Source organism: Molossus molossus, unplaced genomic scaffold, assembly GCF_014108415.1.
Source record: "Molossus molossus isolate mMolMol1 unplaced genomic scaffold, mMolMol1.p scaffold_m16_p_8, whole genome shotgun sequence".
NCBI classification, from domain to species: domain Eukaryota; kingdom Metazoa; phylum Chordata; class Mammalia; order Chiroptera; family Molossidae; genus Molossus; species Molossus molossus.
In genome coordinates this window covers 102,121,816-102,149,032 of record NW_023425402.1, presented here as the reverse complement: position 1 = coordinate 102,149,032, position 27,217 = coordinate 102,121,816, and the positions used below count along the sequence as shown (strand labels likewise).

General features: G+C 36.4%; 1 protein-coding gene across 2 annotated transcripts in view; it reads right to left on the bottom strand.

Annotated features, from left to right (window-relative positions):
- Positions 1-24,563, bottom strand: part of OPRM1 (opioid receptor mu 1) — a 42,386-nt gene extending 17,823 nt beyond the window's left edge. For both annotated transcript variants that reach the window (XM_036247900.1, XM_036247899.1), the window contains exons 1-2: positions 23,976-24,563; positions 831-1,183 (exon numbers count right to left, since the gene is read on the bottom strand). In XM_036247900.1, coding sequence (XP_036103793.1) covers positions 831-1,183; positions 23,976-24,268 — 646 coding nt within the window. In that variant the 5' untranslated portion in view covers positions 24,269-24,563. The remainder of the gene's footprint in view (positions 1-830; positions 1,184-23,975) is intronic.
- Between the last annotated feature and the right edge of the window lie 2,654 nt (positions 24,564-27,217).

The following is a 27,217-nucleotide window of genomic DNA, read 5'->3' as shown; positions in this document are numbered from 1 at the left end:
TTTATTTATTTATTTATTTATTTATTTATTTATTTATTTATTTATAAATATCTAATTTTGCTATCCACTTTGATCACATTAAGCTTTTATTCAGTGAACAATTGTGGACCTCCTGTTGTAAACTAGATCCTTTATGGGGTCTATGGTGATATAAAAAATATAATCAATGTCCAAAGTCTATAGGATGTCCCAGCTAATGAAAGTTTTCACTCCGCTTTTTGGTGGGTCATTTATTATTATTTTTTAAAAAATATTTTTTCTTTATTGATTTGAGAGAGAGAGGAAGGAAGGGAGAGAGAGATAGAAATATTGATGAGAGAGAACATCGATTGGCCGCCTCCTGCCTGCCCCCCACTGGGGATTGGGCCCACAACCTGGGCATGTGCCCTGACTGGGAATTGAATTGGCAGCCTCTTGGTGCATAGATCAACGCCCAACCAGTGAGGCCCACTGGCTGGGCTGGTCATTTACTATTCTGATATGAGGTATAGAAAGACAAATTTGTTAAGTAGGCAGCCGCTTGAAATGATAAAATAAGCCTCCACTTAATGCTTTTGGGTTTCAGCTCTAATTTCTCATCATTTTGATGATGTGCAGAGAAGTCAAGAACCAATAGATTATATTCTCTTTGAAATATTTAGTGGGTTTACAATTGCAAGGAAAAATTCCTATTTAAAAATATTCAAAGACATTTTTTTCTAGGAAAAAAATGATTAAAATTAAAATTTGACTGAGACATTGGACCACTCCACAAAATTCTACTTGGCCTGTGACTTCACCACAGTTCGATCTCTGAACTGTCCGTCCCTCAGACCTGCAGCGTCACTCACCATTCCTGTACTTTGTTGTTGCCATGAACATCACGGGCAGACCAATGGCTGAAGAGAGGATCCAGTTGCAGACATTGATGATTTTGGCATTGCGGGGAGTACGGAAATCTAGGGCCTTGACGGGATGGCAGACCGCAATGTAGCGATCAACACTCATGGTACAGAGGGTGAATATGCTGGTGAACATGTTATAGTAATCTATGGAGATGACTATCTTGCAGAGGATGGTTCCAAATGGCCATGTTCCCATGAGATAATTGACGCTCTGGAATGGCAGGGTGCTGGTCGCCAAGGCATCTGCCAGAGCGAGGTTAAAGATATAGATGTTGGTGGCTGTCTTCATTTTGGTGTATCTAGGCAGCGAAGGAAGAGCAGAGGCTGAGTCAGGAAAAGACAGCAATGTGAAATACAGATAAGCTTCAAATAATTTTTTTTTAAAGTAAGGATTAGTGGAAAGCATTTGGTATTCACCATTGAAGAACTATTTTCTGATCCTAGATTGGCTGTTTATAGCCATGTGCCTATAGGTTAAATACATTATTTCTCTATCTATCAGTTTTCTTACCTATAAAATGGTTATGATAATAGGTGCCATGTTGATATATTTATAATGTGCCAGGCACAGGTAGCTCTCAGTCAAGTATCCAGACACTGGATAATAATTCATTTTAATTCTAAAGACACAAAAATTCAGATTTATATAGTTAAAATTGTGAAGCAATGTAACTGTGAAAGAAAGTATACATATGTATGCATATGTATACATATATGTTGGCACACACACATACACACACACGCAGGCTATTATGGGGGCACAGAGATGAGGCAACGGGACTAAAAGGGTTAAGAAAAGAAGAAAGGCATCCTAGAACTTAGATGCACAAGATGACTCTTACAGTTGGTAGGAGTAGGTTATTCCAGGCAGAGAGAGAATCCAGACAAAGGCACAGAGCTGAAATGGCATGATGTGTGTTTGGCAGAGTTAATGGGGGAGAAACCCCACCAGGGAATGACAATGAACCTGATAGAGGAGGAATACAGAAGCTAGTTCATGGAGGACTTGTATGCCATGATAAAAAGATTAGACTTTATCCAATCTGTGATGAGGAAGCTGAGGTTGTTTGTTTTGTTTTTATTATTTAATATCTTTACTTATTGTGTAATTAAAGTGTACAATTTGATAAGTTTTGACATATGTACACATTTGTGAAACCATCACCATAATCAAGATCAGGGATTGGCAAATGATGGCTTCCAGACCAGTTGGGTTGCTGCCTGTTCTTGTAAATAGTTTTATTGGAACACACTCACACCAATTAACTACTTCCAATCAAAGCTGTTTCAATGATGCAATGGCAGAGCTGAGTAGTTGCAACTGAGATCATATGGCCCACAACACTCAAAATATTTGTTATCTTGCCCTTCACAGCAAAAAATGCCAATTCTTGATCAAGATAATAAACATATCAAGTATCCCCAACATTTCCTTGTGCAGCTTTTTAATCTTTCCATCGTACCCTCCCTGCCTTGACCCCCACTACCCTGATTCCCTAGGTAATCGCTAATCTTGATTTGTTTTCTGTCATCATAGATTAGTTTGCATTTTCTAGAATTTTATGTAAGTAGAATCATTGAGGGTGTCCTTTGTCTGGGCTAGCTTTCTTCACTCAGCATAATAATCTTCAGATTCATCCACATTGTTGCATGCATTAATAATTCATTTTAATTGCTGAGTGGTATTTCATTGTGTGAATATGCCATAATTTGTTTATTCATTCATTTATTAATGGGGATTGAGTTGGATCCAGTTTTAATATATTATAAATGAGCTGTAATAAACATTCATGTACAGGTCTTTGCACGGACACACGTTTTTCTTTCTCTGAGATAAGTATCTAGAGCGTTATATGTCTTTACAGCTGCAGAAATGACAACTACCCTGTAGATGAGATAGGCAGTACATTTTATCTCATACATTTTATCTGGTGGTAGAAAACATCTTGCAAAATTATTATCAATATATTTTACATTCCATATCTATTTACCCTATTTTTAGTAACAGTACTTCAGTTTCACTCTAGGGAACCACTCATTTCTCACTCTCAGTCCATATGCATTGCAATAGGCTCTATTACTAGTTCAGGCACAAAGATGTAAAGTGATTGGGACCATGGGGGACGTTTAGCAATGCTTCAATGTCTCATATTTCAAATAGAGTCAATAAGATTGTTTGGGGACTTCTGAGGAAAGAGTATATTATTTTTCCCACAGGACCCAAAACCTGAGAGTATGGAAAGTATGTAGGTTCTGGAAGCCTTTCTGAAAATGAATCCAACTGACAGGATGTGGGTTTGACAGAGAGAAAACCCTACCCGATGCCAGGTCTTCCCTGGACTTTTTTTTACTTCATGCTGCAATCAATTCTTTTTAATCTCCAGTTTGTGTTTATTATTTTTCAGTCACATGAAATTAAGAGTCTAACTCATTCAGCCCAAGATGGCTGTTGGTTAGAGAAGACAGTGTTATAGACTCATTTGTTTAGAGTGTTAATTCTTATGCCATTTCTCCAACAATTACTACTTACCAATATATCATTGATTTTGACCAACTTGTGCTAAATGAAGCCATACTGAATAAATTACTTGTGTATGCTGATGGGTTTTGCAAATATTTTTTCATTTTGTTTTTGAGTTAATTCTTAAATTGTGATGACCTTATCTTTGTTTAGAAATAAAACTGACCAAGGGAGCTTGCAAAGAGGAAGGACAAATTCTCGAATTTAGCTTGTCAGTTTTGTACCAAGTCAAACCTTTTACATGGATCAGCAACTACCTTTGCTAGGAGTTCACAATAGAGCCAACTGGAATGTACACAGACTTTTAGCTCTTTTTGGGCTGATTTTCTGCTCCGGAAAGTTTTTACCAAATGGAGTTTTTATTTTTTTGGTTAATATTAGTGGAAAAGAAAGCTACATAATTCAGTAAGAATTCAATCAGGAAATACTTTTTCCTGATTCTAGAAAGAGAGGAAGGCGGGGTGGGGGTGGGAGGGAGAGTGAGAGTGAGAGAGAGAGAAACATTGATGTAAGAGAGAAACATCAATTAGTTACCTCCCATAAGCACCCGACCGGGGATTAAACTCATGACCTGGGTATGTGCACTGACTGAATCGAATCTGGGAACCTTCCGTGCACTGGACGATGCTCTAACCAATTGAGCCACACTGACCAGCGCTAGAATATCACCTTTTAATACTCATGATCAAGTGGATAAATTCAAGTAAATAAAGGCACTTGTCCTATATTTCAGGTTTTATTTAGATTATGAAAGTGATCATGAATACCTACTTGAATTTCTCCTTTATAGAATGGATAACATTCTATTAAAATAATACCATGTTACCATTAAAATAATACCATTCCTGGTTAACATTAAGTGAGCACTGCTTCTCATTCATAACTCTAGCATTACTCCGTTGATTCTGTTTCTTAGATAAGAAATCATTGATTTCCATGTTTCAAATTACTCTTGCTTTGAGACAATACTATCCAGACAGACTTCAACTTCCTTGATTCTTCTTAATCACTAAACATGTACTAAAATCCCTGTGATGTCCTCTCTCCTCTCCTGCAGCAAGCTTAATAAGTCTAATATTTTGGGCTCCGAGTCTATTCCTGGTGGCTTTAACTGGTGAGCATTGATATCAGAGTGAACTTGGACCAGGAGGTTGTTCTACCAGCAGCAGTCAAGCGTGTGTGTGTGTGTGTGTGTGAGTGTGTGTGTGTGTGAGAGAGAGAGAGAGAGAGAGAGAGAGAGAGTTAGAAAATAGCTAGAATCAAAATCAAAACCAGTGATACACTCTCATTAGGTATTAACACAGAAAGAGACCATATATTAGTTTATTTTTTGGTATATTTTCACTAGCTTAGTGAAGGAGGAAATGAAGGATTTCTAAGTTTGCTATAAACTATTCTAAAGCCCTGGCCAGTTTGGTTCAATGGTTAGAGCATCAACCCGTGGACCAGAGAGACCTGGTTCGGTTCCCGCTAAGGGCACGTACCTCAGTTGCAGTTCATCCCGGCCCCAATTGCGGTCGTGTGGGTGGCAACCAGTCGATATTTCTCTCTCACATCGATGTTTCTCTCTCCCTCTCTCCCTCCCTCTCTATCTGAAGATAAATGTAAAAGTGTCCTCAGGTAAGGATAAAAAAATAAATAATAAAAAAAAAATGTTCTAAAACATTTCATTTACATTTATTTCAAAGTGGTTTTATATGGTCAAGGACCAAATTTCCAATGAGCTTATACTAGCAAAAAGGAAAGAATAGTAACCTCAGACCTCTGAGCCCTGCAGACTGGAAAGTAATTATTGTTTACTAGTTTTCCCCAAAAGAGAAGACAGAAGCTTACAGGAAATTAAACAAAGATGCACCTCTTCCCAGAGGTCAGTTGGCTCTTTCATCTCTGTGGCACCAGGGTGATGACCATCAGAGTTTTCTTGGTGAGTGTTGCTCTCTTTTTAGCCACACCCACTTCATTTTTTTCTTCTGTCTTATAGTCCTATGTCTTCCTCCTCCATATCCCATTAACCAAAATTCATGAGAAAAGCATCTTTTGGACAGAGGAAGGGAGCAACAAATGAACTTTATACATTGGAAATGTAAAATGAAAAAACTTATTATATTTTTATTTTGCGTTTGGTGCTAGAAAAACTCAGAGTAAAATTTGGGTCTCCCCTTAATGATTGTGCAGCATTCTAATCTAATTATTTCACCTTTGGTTTCCTATTTCCCTAGTTTCTTCTTTATTTCTTATATTTTATTTTGTGCATTTTTGTAAGGCTCTTCAAATTTTTGGGGGGGCATAGGAAATCGGTCTCCCAGGTACAACCAGGATCTCTGCCCCAAGAATCGCAACAGTTTTTAAATGAAGATTGTTGCTTCTCTGTAGCCTGTAGACTAGAAAACACATCAGGGGCAACTGACAAGGTTGCCACTATTGTGGAAATCCATCCCACTGTGGAAACCTCTTTTTTTGAATTCATATTTCATGAGTAAAGTCATCAATGTCTTGAACACTCTTGATCTTTCTCTCTGTTGCATCATCCACTCCTTTCAAAAGGAGGAGGAGTGACTTTATCTTGTTTATATGTTAGGGTGAAGAATTGGATATGTATAACTCTGTCCCTTGCATTGTCTTTTTCTAAGATTCAGCTGCTTAGAGGAAATATGTATTATATCTAACTATTCCAAGTTCTAAATTTTAAAGAGACTGGTCCCCACTGAAGAAAGTTACTTACTTGTGTTTGGGTCTGTGACTAGATGGGTTCATAAATTTTATTCTGGGATTAGAATTAGGAAGCCATTATTACTGCACAGCTCAATCAAAACCACCAGCAAAATATTTGCCGATAATAAAGATATCTTTTCTCTATCTGCTCATTCATTTTGTCTTCTTGTTTAGTTGGTTCAAATATCATCAGGCAAAGAAGGAATGACATTCAACAGGGCTCTTTAAACATCCACTTTGCCTACCAAGAATTTCTCTATTATTTTCATAAATTTGCGTATGGGTTTTTATTGCTTTAATTTGTGTTCTTTAAAAAATTATTCCTAATGTTATTTTAGAGTTTGGGGATTGGGAATGGAGTCTTCTGTTCTCAATCAGAGATCCTGAAAATGATACATTGCATAGTAATTAATTTAAACAAGTTTTTAATTTGAGTATTGTATAAAAGCAAATCTTGCACTATTAATGAACTTGAGGATAACTTTTAACCTTTTGCATGCTTGCATATACAATCTTAGTCCTGTGTAATAAATGTGACATTTATATGGAAATTGTGTTTTGTCTTTTAGTCTTTAAGCTTCTAGGCTACAGAGATAGTGATCAATCTATACTCTACTGGCTGCTTGGCTGAGCGACATGATTAATTCCCTTGACCCTAAGCCTTCATCTATATAGCACATTCCTGTTCATCTCATATACCTAAGGGATTCCCATTCCTTGCCACCATAGAAATAAATTCTGCTTTCCCATCTTATGTCATCAATGTGGTACCCCACATTGATACCCATTTTTATCTCTTCCTATTGGCAGAGGAGTAGAGGATGTCATGTTATAGTGGTGAAGGTGAGGAATGATGAGAAACAAAAAAGCCCTGATGGCTTTCAGGGAGGTAATTCAGTTGCTAACAGCCAGGCTGTGGTGTTCATTTATGGATAATGTGGTATTCATTAAAGAATTTACAATTCTTTAGAGTATCAACTTCAGATGAGGACTTTCCCTGACTGTGATGCAACAAGACCAAAACAAGACACCTCTATAACTAGGTCTGAACAAAGATAAAACCAAATCACCTGAACCATAAAAATGCCAAGCATCTCCCTCTCCTGGTTAACATTAAGTGACCACTGCTTCTCATTCAATAACTCTCGCATTACTCTGTTAATTCTATTTCCCAGATAGGAAAGCATTGATTCCCATGTTTCAAATTACTCTTGCTTTGAGAAAACATTCCATCCAGACAGACCTCTGCTTTCTTGAATCTTTTCCTTAATCACCAAGCATATACTAAAATCCCTGTGATGTCCTCTCTTCCCTCCTGCAGCAAGCTTAATAAGCCTAATATTTTGGGCACAAGTCTGTTCCTGAGGGCTTTTGGCTGGTGAGCATTGATAGCAGAGTGCACTTGGATCAAGAGGTTGTTCCAGCAGCAGCAGGTGAACAGCAATCAGCAATTAGAAGGAAGCATTAGGAATGTTTCAATGATGTCCACAGATGGGTATGGGCTACCTGCACTCCTGGAGTCTTGGCAAACATATTCACCCACCGTCTATCCGTAGCACACAGAACCTCTTTCAGATGGAAGCTGGGGCTTATGGAAGCTTGAACTGGGTACCATCTTACCCTTTTTAGGGGGCCACTCCCCTCTCTTCAGAGCCCATGACCACGCACTGCAGCTGTAATTGGATCCTCATCATGCCCTAAGTTAACTCTTTCTACCTATTCTGCTTTCCATTGTTTCAATAAGTAGTTAAATGTGGTCTTTGGATCTAGGAGTCATTAAAGCAGAGGTCGGCTTGCTCAGTTGTAACTAAGAGGTTTCTATTCAGTGTTTAGTTTCTCTATCTTCAATAAATTTTTTGCATTTTAACATTTAAGTGTTAGGAAACTAAGGGATAAAAATCTTACCTTTAAAGGTGGAAACATCAAGTCATGCCACCTGTTTACTCGAGTTGAAGAGCGGGACCAGTCCCATTAAAAGTGCCATGAATCTCCAGAGCTGTGAGTAAATAAAACTACTTTGATTTTGTTAATTTTACCCTAATTCAGCTTCTTAATCAGGTTAGGAGTAAAACCCTCTCGCATAGCCTTGTAGGAAAAACAGTGGGTTTGGAATTAAAGCACGCAGGTCTGAGCAAGGTTTTGTGGCCATGACCAAGTGGCTGAACTCTGATTTCCACAATTGTAAAGAGGTGATTATATTAACCCTGAGAATTACCATTAGAACAAATTAAATGATGATGGTGATAGATGGTCTTTTTGGAGTGTTAGAACCCTAGCCAACCTTTACTGAATGTTTATTTTCTGTCAGGCATTGCTGTAAGCAGTTCACTTGAGTTTTTTGGCTTAATCTTCATTACAGACTTATGAATTGCATATTATCACTTCTTTTATAGATGAATAAACTGAGGTTCATGGAGGTTAAATAACTTGCTCAAAAATAACAATGGCAGAAGCAGAATTTAAATCCATATCTGTTTGTTACAGTTTTATGTTCTTCACTATGACATTGTACTGTTATAGTATGCACCATGTAATACAAGTTATGTGATAAACTAACTTTATAAAGTACAGTAAACACTTCTACATATATCTGTGTAAACTGATGCTCACAAAAATCGTATTAGTAGCAACAACAACTGTAGTTTTGTCTCTATTTCAAAGAGAACTGAGGCTTAGGACAATTGTCAAGGACAAAAATATTTAACATTATAAATTTAAATATCTGACTGTTACTATGCCAACAAAGTACCTAGGTAATTTAATCTTTTTTTTTGGGGGGGGATGTTTGTGTATATGTAACAGTTTTGTTGATATAACCATTAATAGTGTTTAATAATAGCACAACATGGAGAGAATTATATATCAGGATGCTGTGTAAGAGGATGAAATAAAAATGTTCTCATAGCTTTTGAATTTTCAACAGAGATTTTTAATTAACATCCATGAACACTTGACTTCAAGTTCATTGGTGAAAACTGTGGATGAGCATTCCCTGTTTATCCCTTTCACTGTGTCATAGCATCTCGTGATATCTAAATGTTTTGGCATTCAATTAATTCCTGCCACAGTAGCTGCCCAAAACTTTAGGAGCTATTGAAGAAAAACACACACAGAAGTTATGCAGTTAGTTCCTATAGGTCTTGGCTTATATAAAATGATATATTTATAATAACTGTTTTCTGTCTAAGAATGATACAAATCTTTATAATGTAACTACCATGCTGACCTGGAATTTTCCTAGGAAACAGAAAGCTGTTTATTGAGATTTTCATTCTAAGTAATTTTAAACAGAGAGGTTTTTGGAAGGCATTTTTCTTCCCCTGTGGAGAATTCAATAGTGCTTGTTAAAAGAAAATATGATTCATAGAGAAGCCAGTAATGTGGCAAAGCAAATAAGTCCCACTAGTTTTTAAAATCTGAAATTTCAGTCCTAGGGCCCAATAAGACTTATTAAATCAATTAGAATTATTAAATCAATTAGAATTGTCATCCACTTTGGAATAGACTCATTTGGCACTAACATTTTTAGTTGTGAATTAATGTATATGTGTGTAACTGTATTTTTAATAGGAAAACTCTAAATATGACTTTGATTTATATTTTAGTGAAAAAGGCTCTCATGCCATATTTTATTGCCTTTCAGGATCATCTATTACTTTGGAAACTCTCCTTTTGTATTTTTATATTATTATGTTTTTCTTGATTATACCACTCTACATTCATTTTTAAAAAGCTGAAGAATATAAAAAGTAAAATACAAATCACCATAACCTTAACATGTAGAGGCAAACTGATAACATTTTCTGTTGAATGTCCTAAATTCGTGATCAAAGTTCTACATTATACAATTCTCCTAGCTAAAGGTAAAAATTATATTGGCCTTTATGTATGAAATAGAACATCTAAAGAATTATAGGCATATTCTTTGTTTTCATAGACTACATTTATATTTGTATAACATTTCTTTTTCACAATAAAACCCTCTGAGTGTCAACACTGAGTCAAACATATATTTATGTAACACCTTTTTTATTTTTGCCAAGCACTGTGCTAGGCAACGGTTCTCAACTGATTGGTGTCCCTCCTGCCTCGGGGGGACCTACGGTCTGGTGAGAGAACATAACCAAGTGTTTTCAAAACAGAATGTTAGCTATTAAGGCAGAGTAGGAGTGATATGGCAATGTTGAAAGGAATACCTAACCTGTATTTAGGTGTCAGGAGAGCTGCAATTACTCAGATTTTGTTTCATTACTTGGAGAGTACCCACGAAAATATTAAGTTTGCTTCTTGGGGTCATATTGCTGATCTATGCTCTGAGGATTTTATCTCTGATGGTGGCAGGAAGTGCTTAGTAGAGGGTTGACCCTCAAATAAGCCTACCTATTGTCTGTGTTCCAGAAATAAATGCAGTTTCTCCAATTAGTCTATCATGTACCTGTTTTTCAGAGACAAATATAAACCTCCGTTAAGTACATTTAAATGGGCAAATTTTACTACCCATTTTATGGATAGTAATTTTCAGATTATATTGCCAATTAATTTTTTTTTTTTTTTGTGAGATAGAACTTCTTTTTCCTGACCTAAACTTTGACTTTCAAATGTCTGTTGAATGACTGGAGTATAGTAGAGGCCAAAAAAACTCCCTTAATCACTTAGTATAACTTTCTGTGTGATACATCAAATAATTAATGAATTCTATTTTTTTCCAATGTGAAAGGTAAACTCAGTTAGAGATCTAGATCAACTTAGTCGAGATATAAGTTCTGTTCATCTTTTTTTTTCTTCCTTTTTTAAATTTTTTATCCTCACCCGAGGACATTTTCCCATTTTTTTGTTCAGGTAGAGTGGGAGGGAGAGAGAGGAACAGAGAGAGAGAGAGAAACATCGATGTGAAAGGAACACATCGAGTGGCTGCCACCCTCATGACCGACCAGGGCCGGGGACAAACTGCAACCGAGGTACGCGCCCTTAGCGGGAACCGAACCCGGGTCTCTCAGGACCGCAGGTCGACGCTCTAACTGCTGAGCCAAACCGGCCAGGGCAAGTTCTGTTCATCTTGTCACCATTTAATATGAAGACAAAACCACCAAATTTAAACCTATAAGAATATAAAAAGTAAAATACAAATCACCATAACCTTAACATGTAGAGGCAAACTGAACATTTTATGTTGAATGTCCTAACTTCATGATCAAAGTTCTACATTATACAATTCTCCTAGCTAAAGGTAAAAATTATATTGGCCTTTATGTATGAAATAGAACATCTAAAGAATTATAGGCATATTCTTTGTTTTCATAGACTACATTTATATTTGTATAACATTTCTTTTTCACAATGAAACCCTCTGAGTGTCAGCACTGAGTCAAGCACCATGCTAGGAAGTTTTCTATTTTATTTATTCTTTCAGTGGGGACACAATCTATCAATCAAGGAAACATCATGAACAGGATGTCAATTAGGGAACATTCTGGACAATGAGATATAGAAGCTAAGATAATAGTCTAGTCAGCTACACTGATTAAGCCTCAGTACTGGCCTGAAAATCTCACCTGGATGCAATTAAACAGAACAGTTTTGAAAAACCTGAACTTTTAGGATCCAATAGCTCTTGATTCGAATCTTGGTATCATAAGTTATTAGCAGGACAAATTTACCGTTATTACTTATATTTTCTGAGTAGTTTCCTTATCTGTAAAACTTGAAAGTATTAGTACTTTACTTAAATGATTGGTGTAAGGATGATAATCTCAAAAATAATGTATTTAAGAAATGTATTTAAGGTTGTTAGTATTAAGTCTAATGTGTAGTAGCTTTCACTAAATGTTAAGACGATAATGATGATGCTTCAAATTAGGTTTCAAAATTGTTTTAAATATGTTTTTATTGATATTTTAGAGAGAGGGAAGGAGAGGGCGAAACATTGATGTGAGAGATACGATGATTGGCTGACTCCTGCACGCCCCCTTCCGGAGATTGAGCCCTCAGCCAGGGCATGTGCCCTGACCAGGAATTGAGCTGGGACCTCTCAGCCCATGGGACAATGCTCAACCCACTGAGCCACACTGGCTGATCTAGGTTTCAAATTTGATGAGGCAGATACTATTTTCTGACAGGACACAGGTTAAATGCTTATATTCATAAAAGTGTGACTTTTACTTGTGTTAACACTGTTTCTAGCATGTCTTCTCTTATGTGCTAAAGATAACTGATGAATCCTTAACCTAAAGCTGTTCTGAAAACAAAACTATTTTACTTGACCCATTATCCCCCATAAAATATTTTGATTTGTTAAATTCCACATCTTCATCTAATTTAACTGGGGTGCTGACCAACTTGTTATGTTTCTAACAGCAACCAAATTGCAAAAACTATGTGAACAAAATGTCTCAGCTATCCCAAAGCATGGTTTCTAACTTTGTGCTAAAGTTAGAGTAAATTTTTTAATGAAATAGAGGACATATGTATTTTATGTAAAATATGTTTTAAAAGGCAATTTAAGAAAAGGTATAGAGATGAGCATGTTCAATTGTATTTGAGTTTCTAAATGGGTGACAAAATAGTATTAGCCTTTTGTGGAAATTGTCATTTATATATTTTATTGTATTTTTTTATTTTTGAATTATATTGTTCAATATTATTTTATATTAGTCTCAGGCATATAGCGTAGTGGTTAGACCTTTATATCATTTATGAAGTCATTCCCTGATAATTCTAGTACCCACTTGACCATACATGGCTACTACACTATTATTGACTATATTTCCTATGCTGTACTCTACATTCCCATGATTATTTTGGAACTACCAATTTGTACTTCTTAATCCCTTCATTTTTTTCACCCAGCCCCTCAATCCCCCTCCCATCTGGCAACCATTAGTTTGTTCTCTGTATCTATAAGTATGTTACTGTTTGTCTTTTTAAATTTTGTTCATTTATATGTTTTAATATTTGCTTTGGGCATTGACTCATGTACCAATGTATTTTATGGAAACATGACCTATTTGTTTATAGGCAGGAAACTTTGTTCAGAGTGGTAGTCCGTTTCCAAAAGATGCATGAATTTCTCCTTTGATACTTATATTTTAAGTATCACTTTAAAAAGACAGTGATTTTAAGTAACAGCAGTTTCAGGTCTCACATCCAGCCTGAGCCTTCTGCTGACTGTTCATGTGTCAGAGTCCTCAGAAGTAGACTGGCCACCCTTTCCGCACAATGGCACCTGGTAAATGTCCCTGACCAATGATTCTTGAGAGCTTTTCCCTCTGAGTCACTTTTATTCAGTACCCTACCACTTCACTGCATTATACTTATAATTTGTAAAATATTTGCAATATCTGCTTTGAGAAATACCTGTAAATTATGGTCGATAGAATTCTCTTTCATTTTCTATGAAAATTAATCAAGACCCTCTCCTCTTACTTTTTCTCTATCTTGTCTCTGAGACACAAATAACACTTTTAGCAAAAGTTGTAAAATTAGTTGGAGACAAATCAGAAGTTACCCAGTTGCTGGGCTTGGTGATGAGGAAGATGAATTACAGTAATTGTAATAAACCTTGGGGATGGTGTTTGTCTAACAGTGTGGTTAGAGAACACTATTATAGTTATCATAGTTCAATCCTTGGCATTTATCAACTGGTTAAGTGTTTAATTTTCTTCCCCACTAGACTGTACTTTTGGGGAGAAGAAGAACTGTATCTATTTTGCTATATCAGGAGCTTCTAGGAAAGTGCTTTGTATATAGTTTGTATTCAACAAACAGAAAAAATGAAAAAATGAGCCTGAGTGTCATCTTCTTTAATAGTTCTTTGATTAACATCTTTCTCTGTCTATACTCAAAATCATTTTATGAAAATCAAATTACTCAGTGTAATGAAAAACCAAAGGCATATAAAACTTAAAGGCATTATCTTTATTCTTTTAGATACATGTTTTACAAATATGCAAAATAGGCTTCCTTTTGTCATGAGAAAGTCAGGCTGTTTGAAGGATCTCAATTAATGTTGTCTGCTTTGAATAGGACCTCTTATTTCAGTGGCCTGGGATCACCAGTATCACCAGAGACATGCTCAGATTGAATTTCATTCAACCCATGTGGTTTCCTTTTCAGAGAGGATGGGGGCTGAGTAAGTATGAAATTATAACGTTGATAATAATTTCCCTTGTTCTCTTGGCAAGCACAGTCAGGCTCTGAGGTTCAGGTTATACTGCCAGCAGCATTTTTTCAATTAACATTTAATACTCCCCCACAAAAGTACTTAACCTTTCACTGGCACTGAACCCAGTGTTCAGTGAAAAAATGCGCAGGAGCAGAAAAGGCCTCTTTGGTTGATCACCTTGTTCTGCACGGTTTCTACACTTGGGGTAGATACTCTTAGTTCTCAGGAACACTGCAAGCCTTTCGGATGTTACTTTCTATCTTGTACTTGATTTATTTGTAGACTTTACTACTCTGGTTTATAATGTGGACAAACATTGCTTTGCATGTCTTGGAAAAATCCATAATGAAAGTGTTAGGAACAGACAGGCACACAACTCACAGTAAAATCATTAATTCGCCCTCCATCTTTTTAACAAATTTGACTATGATTAATGTTACTGTGATAACAGAACCCAGGACTAGTCATCGGAATGGTATTTCAAATGCCCAAATTTCCAAAGTTAGTGTTTAGAGAACATCATTATTGTAAATTATTCCTTCTAATGCCAATAAACTACTCTGCCTGGTAAAAAGGAGTTCATCACACGCAGTCACTATCTAGACTTAGATTCTGTTTTAGGGCTTCGACGATAACACCCATTTAAACGTGAAACACTTAAGTAACAAAAATAGCTGTTTTTCTCCAAAAAATAATTGGGTTGTCCTGTTTCTTCACTGAATTCATTGGACAACAAAACAAAAGAAAAGCAGTTTATCAATGGGGAACCAAATAAGTTTCAGTTATCTGCCCTCGGAAATCTTTTCTCATCGTCTTGGCTGCCCTGGGAAGGAGGTGACCGGCGTGAAGAATGACAACAGTGACACCCTGCGAAGCCTTGCTTTGCTTCTGCAACATTGTGATTCCCAAAGGATAAACTGTATTTCAAGACATCAGACCAGATAATACATTTGACCTATGGGAAGGCCAAAGCCCTGGGTGAATGACGAGATCAGCTCACCGATGGCGCGAGCCCAGTGAGAAGGAGGATCCATTGTCAGTGGGAGAGGAACAAATGACAACAGTCCTTACTTTGATAGTAGCACTTCCAGTTTACCACACGCTTCCATACATCTTGTCTAATTGGGACCTAAAATCCACATGAGATTAAATAGAATGATTATTCTTTCAGTGTAAGTGATCTAATGAGATTTAGGGAGTTTATGTGACAATGATAACTAGTAAGGGACAGAAGTTCGAACACGAGTCTTCTTGGTTCAGGTTTAACCCTCTGCTCACTCCCTTACGCCAACTACACAGAGAGCTGGTTGGCTAATTTTAAGGACATTTTGAAAACATCTTGAGCTTTAGCTCCTTTGAGAGGTAATTTAGTTCAGGACTTATTCAATAAATAGCTTCCTAAAGTTCAGAGGAGTAAAACATATGGACAGACCTCTTAAATCTCCATGCCAAACAGGACTGTTTCCTTAGCCACACAATGGACAGATTTGGCCAGATCTCTGCTTCTCAATCTTGGCTTCACATTTAAATCACCTCGGGAGGTTTTAGATCTCCTTATGCCCAGGAGCTACCTCCGGAGATTGAGCGGAGGTGGGTTTTCATTTTTTAAAAAGACTTCCCAGGTGATTCTAAGGTGCAGCCAAGATGGAGAAGCACGGAGATGGAAGTTCTGGGAGGCCTTCTTCTATGTGTCAGTGTGTTGCAAGGATTTACGCAACAGCACTGATGGCCCATGAGTTCTTCTGAAGGAAACTCAACGTTTCATTATTCATTTTTATTCTGTATTGGTTCGTGGCTAGAATTTAGATCCAGTCCTCACTGAAGAGGTTCTGGAAACTGTAGCATTCTTCAGTTGGACTACATATCATAGTTAGACCTCTCCTTAACTTGGCTTTCCTTGCAAATTTACACCTGCTGGAGATCTGGCTAATCTAAAGAATTCTTGTACATGCCCGAAAGTTTTCTCTGAGTACCACTGACCAAAGAAGCAGTCATTTGGAGACAGATAAGAACTGAATTAAAGATGTGAAGTCAGGCAGAGAGGAGATTTCAGTGAGTGTATAGGAAATAATGGAACAAAACTATGGACAGGAGGCCAAAGGCTTTTCAACACAACAGGACACCTTGGCCTGCCTGAGTCCTCTTTATCCAGCTCAGCTGGACAGTATGAATTCAAAAACACAAGGAATAACATTTTTCAAAGAGACTTTTGATAACTGCAGAAAACAATTTTTTTTTTTTAAAGTGAGGAAGTTATGTAAGTTGGAAAGAACAGAAAATAATCCAAACTTTTTGTGCTTAAAAGGACATAGAGAAGTTGAGTGAAATGCCCAGCACCATCTGGGTGGGTGCAGAGGGCTAGTGTGCAGGCACAGGTGTCTTTAAAAGCAGATTTTATATTTGTTAAGAAGTTAATATAAATGTACAGATGACAGTTATATTTTTTTCCTGAAAGCTTCAAATGATTGAAGATGGAAATACCACGAGAAAGCCTAGAAAATTGCACTGGTATAAGAGAACCACAAAGCATATCCAATATAGGCTAATTTTTAGAAATTCCATTTTCTAAGCGCCTATAGTAATCACCGGGGCTGGTCTGATAGTAGTGGGTTATCAGAACTTACTAAAGTAATCACTGGCTAAGGCCGGTAGTGAATACTGCAAATTGTCTGGGTCAAATGAAATGCTGGGAGTTGAAGATGGGGGCCTGGGGTAAAAAAAAAGAGACAGTCCTGTGTGATTACTACTTTAATCCAATGTCAGCATCAGTTTCAGGAAAGCAGTATTCTGCTGTCAGAATAATCTAAGATCACTCTTTTGGTTTGTTAAACTTCATATTTGTATTGCTCTATTCTCATGCCGAAAAATACTGCAAGTTGGCACTAGGTTATTTTTACAAAATACTTTGTCTCCAGCTATTAAACGACAACATGCAATCAAATTTGCCGAAGAAAGCGGTATGTTCTTAGTTCATGACCACTGTAAGAATATGCATTTTATTTACCACATTCTGTGTCAGAGTTTGGCGAATGATACCTTATGGACCAAAACTGGCTCGCTGTTGCCTTTTACAACATATCGGCTAAGAATGGTTTTACATTTCTATATAAAATTTAGCTTGGTTGTTTTTAATCTTAGTCTGTAAACAGAAGCAATTTTGTAAAATATGTTATAGAATAATTTGCAGTATATAATTGAGCAAACCAAAATGAAGATCAGTATTTTTGTATTAAATGAAGAATCCTATCATCCTTATAGAATGAGTTAACAAAAGAATATATGGTATGATTATTTCTATGATAACTAAATGCCTAGATTTTCATAAAAATTAACTAAGAGATTAGGCAAAATTGTAAAACATACTAGTTCACTAGCTAGAAAATTAATCATTTTATTATCATTAATGGGAAATATTTTAGAAGCTGAGTTTTTATATGTCTTCCCTTTACATTTTCATAGTACTATCATTCTGATAGAATAATCACAAAAATAAATTTATGGAAGTCTCAGTGACTTTGCGGAAGGTAACTACCATGAATAATGAGAATCAACCATATTAACTTTGTATGTTTTCACTCTTTAAAATATTATTTTCTATATTTAAATTATTAGAGTAACAATCTATTCCCTATTCAAAGTTTGCATATATGTACATGTAGAGTGTATATGTGTGTGTTTGGATTTATCATTTGCTGACAGCAGTCTGTTGGTGCAGATCGGTTGTCATGTCTCGAGTCATGAAGGCTAATATGCATGAACGAAGCAGGGAATTGAAGGAGTTGTCTGGGTTAGAATTTACAAAGGAAGAATCTGAGGTAAATTTGAAATGGTGAGCCCTTTGAATTATACAATATTTAAGAAATATACAGTTCTGTTGCTCCACTTTGAAAGTTTGTTGAATTTCTTAGTTGTCAGAGAGATTGTTGTAGATCAAGTCCTCAAGGATCACCAAGTGACATGTTGTTAAAGCCATGGGAAAATGCACAGATTTCTTACAATAGTAGCAAATATTAAGCCTTAAAAAAATGTCATATTGTTGTATATTGAGATGAGTTTATTTTTTCCTGCTGATCAAAACAATTTGATTTTAAGTACTACCTAAAGTGGAATACCAGAAGAAATAACATTTTCCACTTTCATGTGTAAGGGGTCTTCCAAGATGTTCAAAATCCCCAAATAAATATTATCAGCATTTATCGTTTGAATGACATTTTGAAGTAGAAACCCATTATTTTTTATTTTCCTCTTAGAAGTAGAAAAATGATTCCTGAATTATATTTATGAACACATTACTTGTTGTAGCAATTGCTGAAAAAAATTTTCCTGAATATTGAATATAATAAAAATATAAATTAGTTTGGGAAAACACTTGGAAAGCTGTATTTATAATAATTTTAACACATATTTAGAGATAAGTGGAAAGTATTCAGGGGAGTTAATGACCCTAGTTTTGTTTGTTTTTATGTTGTTTTGTTTGACATCTTGTTTCAATCATTGACATGCTGGCAATAGAACAACTCTGGGCAAATAGTGAACTTATGTGTATTAATATTAATGTAAAATATAAATATTTCATATATACAGTTTGAAGAATATGTTTAAAGATTCTGTTTTGCTTGTGAAAATAGACATAAAATCAAGGTTTAAAAATACGCATGTGACTAATAACCATCAAATGTACAATAATGATAGTCTCTGGGAGGGGAATATAAAGTGAGAAGAAAGAAGGCTTCTGACATATATTATAAATACTATATATATTATATTTTATTATGTATTTATAATTATAAATTCTATTATATTAGGTATTACATAATATATTAATTATATATAATGATCTATTTTATATTATGTTATATAAATATAAACAATATTATGTTATTATATATAGTATGTAATATATATTATATATACGTAAATTTTTAAAGGTGAGGACTCTTCTGTATTCTCTACATATTCTTTTATGTTGAAAATATTCATAAAATATAAGACAGCTCATTCTTTCAAGAAAGAAAAGAGAGAAAGAGAAGAGACTCAGTGATAACTCTAAGAAAATGACAAAGACACTATTTACAACACAGGAAGTTTAGAGCAATTTACTGTTGTCAGAATACACTGAGGAAGAGGTGTTCCCAACAGAATTAGCACCTGTATGGGAATGAGCAGTTCAAGTTTGAATTGTAGTAGTTGATACTAGAAGCTCTCCATTGCAAAGCGAAAGGCATCCAATTAAATTCTTATGTTTTGATGGTAAATCATTATGCTAAAAATAGAATTTTATTTAGTAGTTGTTTTTTATTTAAATCCATACTCTAGGATATTTTATAGTTATAAAAGAAAATGAGCTTTATAAGTATTTGAGCTTTCTCAATGAACTATTAACTTTTTTATTTCATAAAAATGACTAGTGACCATATTCAGTGATATATACATTCAAATTAATTTATATGTATATACAAATACATATATATCCTTAAATTAAATCAGATTATTTTTTCTTATTTTCTCAGCTACTTACATCTGAATTAAGTGAGAAATCTTGTACTTCTGTTTCTATCAGGCATGACTGATCATTTTGTAGTTTAAACCTAAATTAAATATTTATATATACAAAGCAAATGTAAGCTCATAGGACTTGTTTTAAAATTAGAGATACTTTTGAGTGAAAGAAAAATAATGATAACATTATGCATATATTTAAATACTCTTCTCTGGTAACTAGTCATATTAAGAATTTATCTGGTCTTAAAAACGAAGGCAATTTCATTTGGTGTTCTTTACTGGAGCCTCCAGAGAGATATAACAGTTTCTAACCCTCTACTTTTTAAAAACAGTCCGTAGACCATGGCCATGACTCCACAATCAAATCATTTTGGAAAAAAAAAAATCTTACAAAATAAAGCACACTTAAGACTATATCAGTTTTCCCAGTTATGGTTAATTCTGTAGTTTGGTCAAATGTTTTCAATAAGTGAAATACTCCTGGTAACTATAACTTTATGCATTATTTGGACTAATTATTTTTTGGTTAATCCTCATCTGAGGGTATTTTGTCCATTGACTCTTAGAGTGGAAGAGAGGGAGGGAGACAGAGAGGGAGAAACATCGATGTGAGATACATCGATTGGTTGCCTTCCCCCACAAACCCTGAGTGGTGCCAGGGATCCAATCTGCAACCCACATATGTGCCCTTGGCCAGGAATCAAACCCACCAGCCTTTGGTGCGTGGACCTATGCTCTAACCACTAAGCAACACCAGCCAGGGTTGTATAATTTTTAAAAATATATTATTTTCGCCCTGGCCGGTTTGGCTCAGTGGTTAGAATGTCGGCCTATGGACCAGAGAGTCGCAGGTTCAATTTTTGTCAAGGGCACATGCCTCAGTTGTAGTTGGTCCCTAGCCCCCTGGTTGGGGTTATACAGGAGGCAACCAGTTGATGTGTCCCTCCCACATCAATGTTTCTCTCTCTCTCTCTCTCTCTCTCTCTCTTCCCTCCTTCCAGTCTGTCTGAAGATAAATGGAAAAATATCCTCAAGTAAGGATTAAAAGAAAAAAATATATCTAATTTTCAATAATATATTATCCCATTTTAAATGATTGTTACATTTTATAATATTTTTATCACCACATTTTCTAGAATCTTTGTGATAGTTTTTATAATATTGTCCTACAACCAAAAGAGTTTACAGGTGCTGAATATTTATAATATTTCATTTTTAACATTTACATTTTAAATCTTTCGATCAGACGACACTATCTTTTTTCCTCCCTTATGTTCCTTAATACAGTACCATGTAAGAATCCTACTTGTTATACTGTTTCATAACATTCAAGGTGTGCTGATGGTGACGTTGAGACACAGAACAGAAAAGCATTCATTATAGCACCTGTATTTCCAGTTATGTTTGTATTAAGACATTCTAATAAATGTTACCTTCATCTGGTTAGAAAACTGTAACTCCTTGACCATTTAAAAGTATTTATTGAATTTTAAATAATAGTAGGATGTGAACATTTTATCTCAATACTTTAAAAGATGCAAATTATACTTATCTTCTAAAATTTATTAAATTTATTGGAGTTACCTTGGTTAATAGATTATATAAATTTTAAGTGTACAGTTTATAATACATCAGTTTTATATTGCATTGTGTGCTTACCATACAAAGTGTAGTCTCCTTCCATCAGCGTATATTTGACCCCCTCTACCCTCATTTGTTTAAAAAGGACAATCATATCGCGAAACTGATCATTTTGTAGATAAAACATCACTGCCTGGAAACAGTCAAGTTAAATGTTCTCAGCTGAACAGACATGCTTTCTTCAATTCTCAGTTACTTTTACCATCACTTCATCAGTCCCTGAACTGTGTGTTTTTGTTGTTTTTTTCCCCCTTATTTCACAGTTATGTTCTCAGAGGGTTACCTGACCTTGGATTAAATACTTGAGTTGCCACAGGTTAGTGTTTGGGGCGACCTTTAAAATCATACTGGTATTTTGGTGGAACTTTCAGTACAGAGAAGTAAAGCATAATATCATGTTCTCAGTAAGATAAAATGTCACCATCTTTTTCCAAGTCATTAAGAGGTCAGAGGTCAGAGGTCAGAATAAACTCACCTAACTAGAAATTCCTTAAACTTTGGAAAAATATCAATTTGCTTATTTCACAGCCAGTTGCTGCTCTATCGGCTGTCTATTTATTGAAAAGCATAAACTGGAGAAGAGAAAAATGATGAAGGAAAATACCAGCAGAAGCAACAAAAGAGAAAAAGCAATAATGCTTCAGGTGACAGAGTTTCTAGATGCAGTGGTGATTTCTATTCATCCTGTATTCTTCAGTATTCTAAACATAAATGTGGCAAAATTTATTATTTCTACATTATTACTGCGAACTAAACCTACTCTGTCATTCTTTTAGCTGAATGAACTGACATCACTCTAATAAAAAGAAAATTATGTTGGCTGGAGACATTCAGTGGTATTGAACTAATAAACTATCTGTCTTTGGAGAAATCATTTATATGTTCTATGCCTCAGTTTACTCACCTAGCATAGATAATTTCTAGGGTCCCTGTTAGTCCTGTAAGCTTATGATTCCATGAATTTTCTTAGGAAAATGAGAAACATATTTCACCTTCATCAGGTAGGCCTTTATCTATGATTTTTATTATCATAACTGCAAAGTGAGGTGTATATTTTATCTTCAATATGAATGTTTGTATTGGATTTCATAAGTAAATATTTATAAAAACAAATCCGTAATAAAAGTAAATATTTATAAAAATAAATTCTTCAATTGATTGCCTTCCTGAATTATCGTGTTGTTAACTTTCTTCTCGATAGATGGTGCTATTTTCTCAGAGACACTACTTATTCCTCATCAAAAGATCAGGGAATTAGTATTACTCTTTAATAATCATTAACTAAAGAAATCAGACATAAAAGGAGAAAGAATAAATTACAAGAAATGCGCAGCACCTAGATAATGAAAGCATAACGAGGAAAACAAAATGTTAAGTGATGAAAGAGGTCTGCTGAAACCTGCAATATCTGCAGAATAGATGAAGCAAACATTATAGTTAAACATGAAAATTCCATGTTCACTACATGCATAGAACACATAGAACCCTGAGCAGGAAGAAAATCTTCAAGTAGGACCATTTGAAAGTGTTAAAAATCTTTATCTACTTTAACAAAAGTGAATATATAGTATTCCATATGAACATGCAGGATTTATATACACACACTAGCACTAACACAATTATATCGATCTCAGTGAATATTGAGAGCTGGCACACTCTTTGCTAAGTAACCCTGGGAAACAGAAAATGGGTCACAAACTCTTTTGAAATAATTTCCCTGGATAAAGACACTCTTTAAATTTAAGAGCAACCATTACAATGTCCTATAGAATAGCTTATAATCCAGTTTTGTGCTGCTTTTGGTCACTTCTCACTGATTCACTCTTTGGAGTCACTGAAACAGTCATGTCCTGCACTTCTGAAACCAATTCAGTCTGTGACACCCCTAGCAGGTCCCCAGCTGCTAACTGAAAACTGGCAACACAACTGTCACATTTGTTAGAACAAAGCAACACTGGAGAGATAGAGGAAAACTTCCTCTCTGAGTGTGGCCACAGGAGAGAAGGAATGGGGTAACAGCTGCTATGAGGACGGGAGGGAAAAGGGGGGTGGGATGTGGTACAGCAGACTATATGGAAAACAGCAGGAGCAGGGGAGTTGCCAAGATGCATCTCTGAAAAGGACTGAGAAGGAGTCTTGGCCACCCAATTAGAGCAAATAAACTAGAATCCTTCTTCCATTATTCACAAATTACTGTTTCCAGAGCTTCTGCCAAAGAAACAGTGGGACTGTGCCCAAGAGCCCTCTTTGCTCAGTATAGGCTCCGTACAAGGGAACTCTAAGATAGAGATCCCCACCCCCCACCCCCCCGAGCTTTGCAGCTTTTTCCAAAGCAACTTTTGTTTCTGAAATTTTGGATTCTTCTTTATCAATGGGGGGAAATAGAAAAGCAACATTTTGCACGTAAACAGCAACCAGTCCGTTGCCCCACATTCTCCCCTGTTTAACCCCCTTTCTCATCTTCTCACCAAACACTCCGCCTGGGGGCTCAGGTGTCCCTTTGTGCCCCCACTCGCCCCGAAATCCCCCTTCGGGGCTCCGGCGCCGTTCTTACCTGACAATCACGTACATGACCAGGAAGTTTCCGAAGAGACCCACCACACACACGATGGAGTAGAGGGCCATGATCGTGACGGCCGTGACCATGGAAGGGGTGCTGCTGGTCGAAGAGCACAGGCCGTCGCTCCCGCCCAGCTCGGTGCGGTTCGGACCGCACGGGTCGGACAGGTTGCCATCCAAGTGGGAGAAGTTGACCCAGGAACCGGGGCTCTGTGCTGTGGCGCAACTTGAAGAGTGAGGGAAGGGATCGGTGCAGTTGCTGGCGGGCTTGGGGACACCGCTGTCCATGGTGCTGACGGCCGTGGGACCTCGCTGGGAGGTTACCGCGAGTACACGGACTTTTCAGGGTGCGTGCGCCTTAGTCTCTTCCTCCAGCCGCGGCCAGGGCTCCTGTTATTTCTTACAGAGCCCAGCCCTGGCGAATCCAGACAGGAGCGTCAGGCAGAAGGGGAGAACTGAGCATCTGACGTTATCCTCTCCTTGCAGCCCCCTCCCACCTTAGTAGTACAGAGGCACATCCCCAACCCCGCACCGCCAGAGGGAGGGGAGGGAGGGCATTGCGGGATCCAGAGGCTGGAGGGGAAACATGAGCGAGAAGGGCTGGATTTTGCGCAAAGAGCTCCAACGAGTTGTGCCGGCACTCGCCTGTGCAAACACCTCTGAGGAGGGGCAGCACGGAGAAGGGAGTTGGAAGGAAGGGGTGGGCGGTTTCAGACGAAGAGTTAGTTTCTGACAGCAGGAAAGCATAAGAAAAGGGGCTGACATTACTATTTTCCTGGCGTCATTCTCTCTGTATAATGACAGGGATGACATCGGCCTCGGGCAACTCCAGCAACCCTCACACCCCAGCGCTCCTCCATCCCTTCTGCCTATCGCAATCACTTGGGTCAGGGGACACACATTCCTCTTCTTCAGTCTTCTTTCCTGCACATTCATGAACAGGTAACTGTGTTTTTCATATCACTAACTGAGAATTTCCAGCCCTTCAAACCTGCCTGAAATGAGCTTCATCTTTTCTCCGAAAAAGAAATGAGAAACGTATAAACTTTTGTGGATGAAACCTATTACTGTTATTCTCTAGTCCCTAGATTTCTCCTAGGGTAGAAGTTCTAGATGCATCTGATTTATGCCCAGTGGGGAAGAGGCACCAGGACCGGTTACAGAAATCAGGGGGTTGGTTTGTGGCATCCAGGAAAGTTAACCACAAATAATCTTTAACCTCCATATCTTAAAGCTCACAAATCTGGAATTATTAATTATGCATTTCATCTCCAGACTTCCTACATGGACACGTGTTTCTCAGGAGAATGGTCAAAACCAAACAACATTTGTATTACTTACTTGGTTTTCTTGTGTAGAAATTCCAGGAGGAACCTCATAGACATCTTAACTGGAGTGGTCCACACAAAGTTGAGGAATATCGATACATTTTAAATGTGATACGTCATTTTCAAGTCCATAAACACTTCTATTTTAGAAATAAATTTGTAAATCAGCCAGGGATAAGTTTTATTTTATTTTTTTTTGCAAAAGTAATACTAATTTCAAGGAAATTCTCATTTTTATACATGTGTATATTGTGCATGTATATATATTGTAATAATTAGCATTGCCACTAAGTATCCCCATTTGGTTGTAGAAAGTTACATTCTTGGGGAGCAAAATGGGGAGGGTTAGGAAGCTTAGGAGGAACAGTTGATTCTAATATAATTTTTATCATTTTCTTGTAAACAGATAACTCATAGATATACTTTGCTAATCATAGGCTATTAAAGCCAGTGTTCAGTATTTCTTTTTTTATCCTTGTACATTAAAGGGTGTACTTTCAGCAATAAGCATTTACAGAGATGTCCTAGAGACTAATTAAAGTACCTTACCACATTTTCCCTATGAAATAATATATCAGTTCACTCTCATTGAGCTGAACCCTGTCTGCCATTATTCAGTCTTTTGAGGACACAGAGAACCACATCATGTGAAAAACAAATAGATGCAACATAAAAATCCTGGCCTTGGAGTCCAATCATCTTGTGAACCTTATATTTGTAACTTTTTAGCTGTATGAGTTTGGATGTGTTACTTTACCTCACTGAATGACAGTTTTCTTAACAGTAAAAAAAAATGTTAATAAGACCTCACATGTCTGTTAGCAGAATTAAATGAGATACACAATACAATAGTAGTTGTTTAATAAATAATTAATTGTTATTAGTATTACATTTCATGTTTTTGAAAATAATATAGTAGTTTCCTCTACAAGTTAAACATCAGCTTTCTTCAGCTGTTTCTTATAAGATGTAGTTTTGGGTTGCTTCAATATTTTTGCCTCTTTTCTACTCAGATTATAGTTTGTCTCTCTACCCTTAAAGTACAGCTTCAGAGCTAACCAATAAAAACTGAGCAAGATTATAAAGTTCCTCTTTCTATAAATATAGTCATTGGAAGGTCCTATTCCCCCTCCCCCGATTCCCCCTTTTTTAAAAAGTCATATTGCTCTCCTGACTCTCCTTAGGCTTAGTATTGACAACATTTTTTAAACATGAATCTAAGTCAGTTTGACAAATACTTATTAAAGGTCTACCCTGGACAAGGTCTTGAAGTTAAAAATGATAGATATAATTTTTTATGAACACAGGAACTGGCTTCTTATATCTGATGAGTCATGTTTTTCTTCTACTATAAATTTATGGTTGTTTTAGAGGCATCTCAGTACAAGACTATAGGTTTTTTATTTTAAAATTTAAATATCTTGTTAGATGTAATTCATGATTCAAATCTAACAACATCTTTTGGAATGGTGATTGGCATCTTTTATGTGCATGCTTTCTACTTTATATGTTTTATTTTCTCTTCCAGCTTTATATACTCTAGAATAAGTTTCCTGAGGGCAGGCCTGTTCACTACTTAGTACTTAATACACAGCGGATTCCCTTCTTCTTGCTTTCTGTATGTATGTACATATGTAATACTTTAATTTGATTGAAAAATAATTAACATATTTTTAATGAAAGCTATGGACTGAATATTTGTATCTCTCCAAAATACATAAGTTGAAATCCTGACTCCCAGTGTGATGGTATTAGGAGACTGGGTCTTTGGGAAGTAATTAGGTCATAAAGGTAGAGCTTTCATGAGTGACATTATTGCCCTTACAAAAGAAACTCCAGAAAACTCTCCAGCTCTCTTTCCACTGAAGGGGCAACAAGAAGACAGCAGTCTGCAACCCCAAAGAGAGCC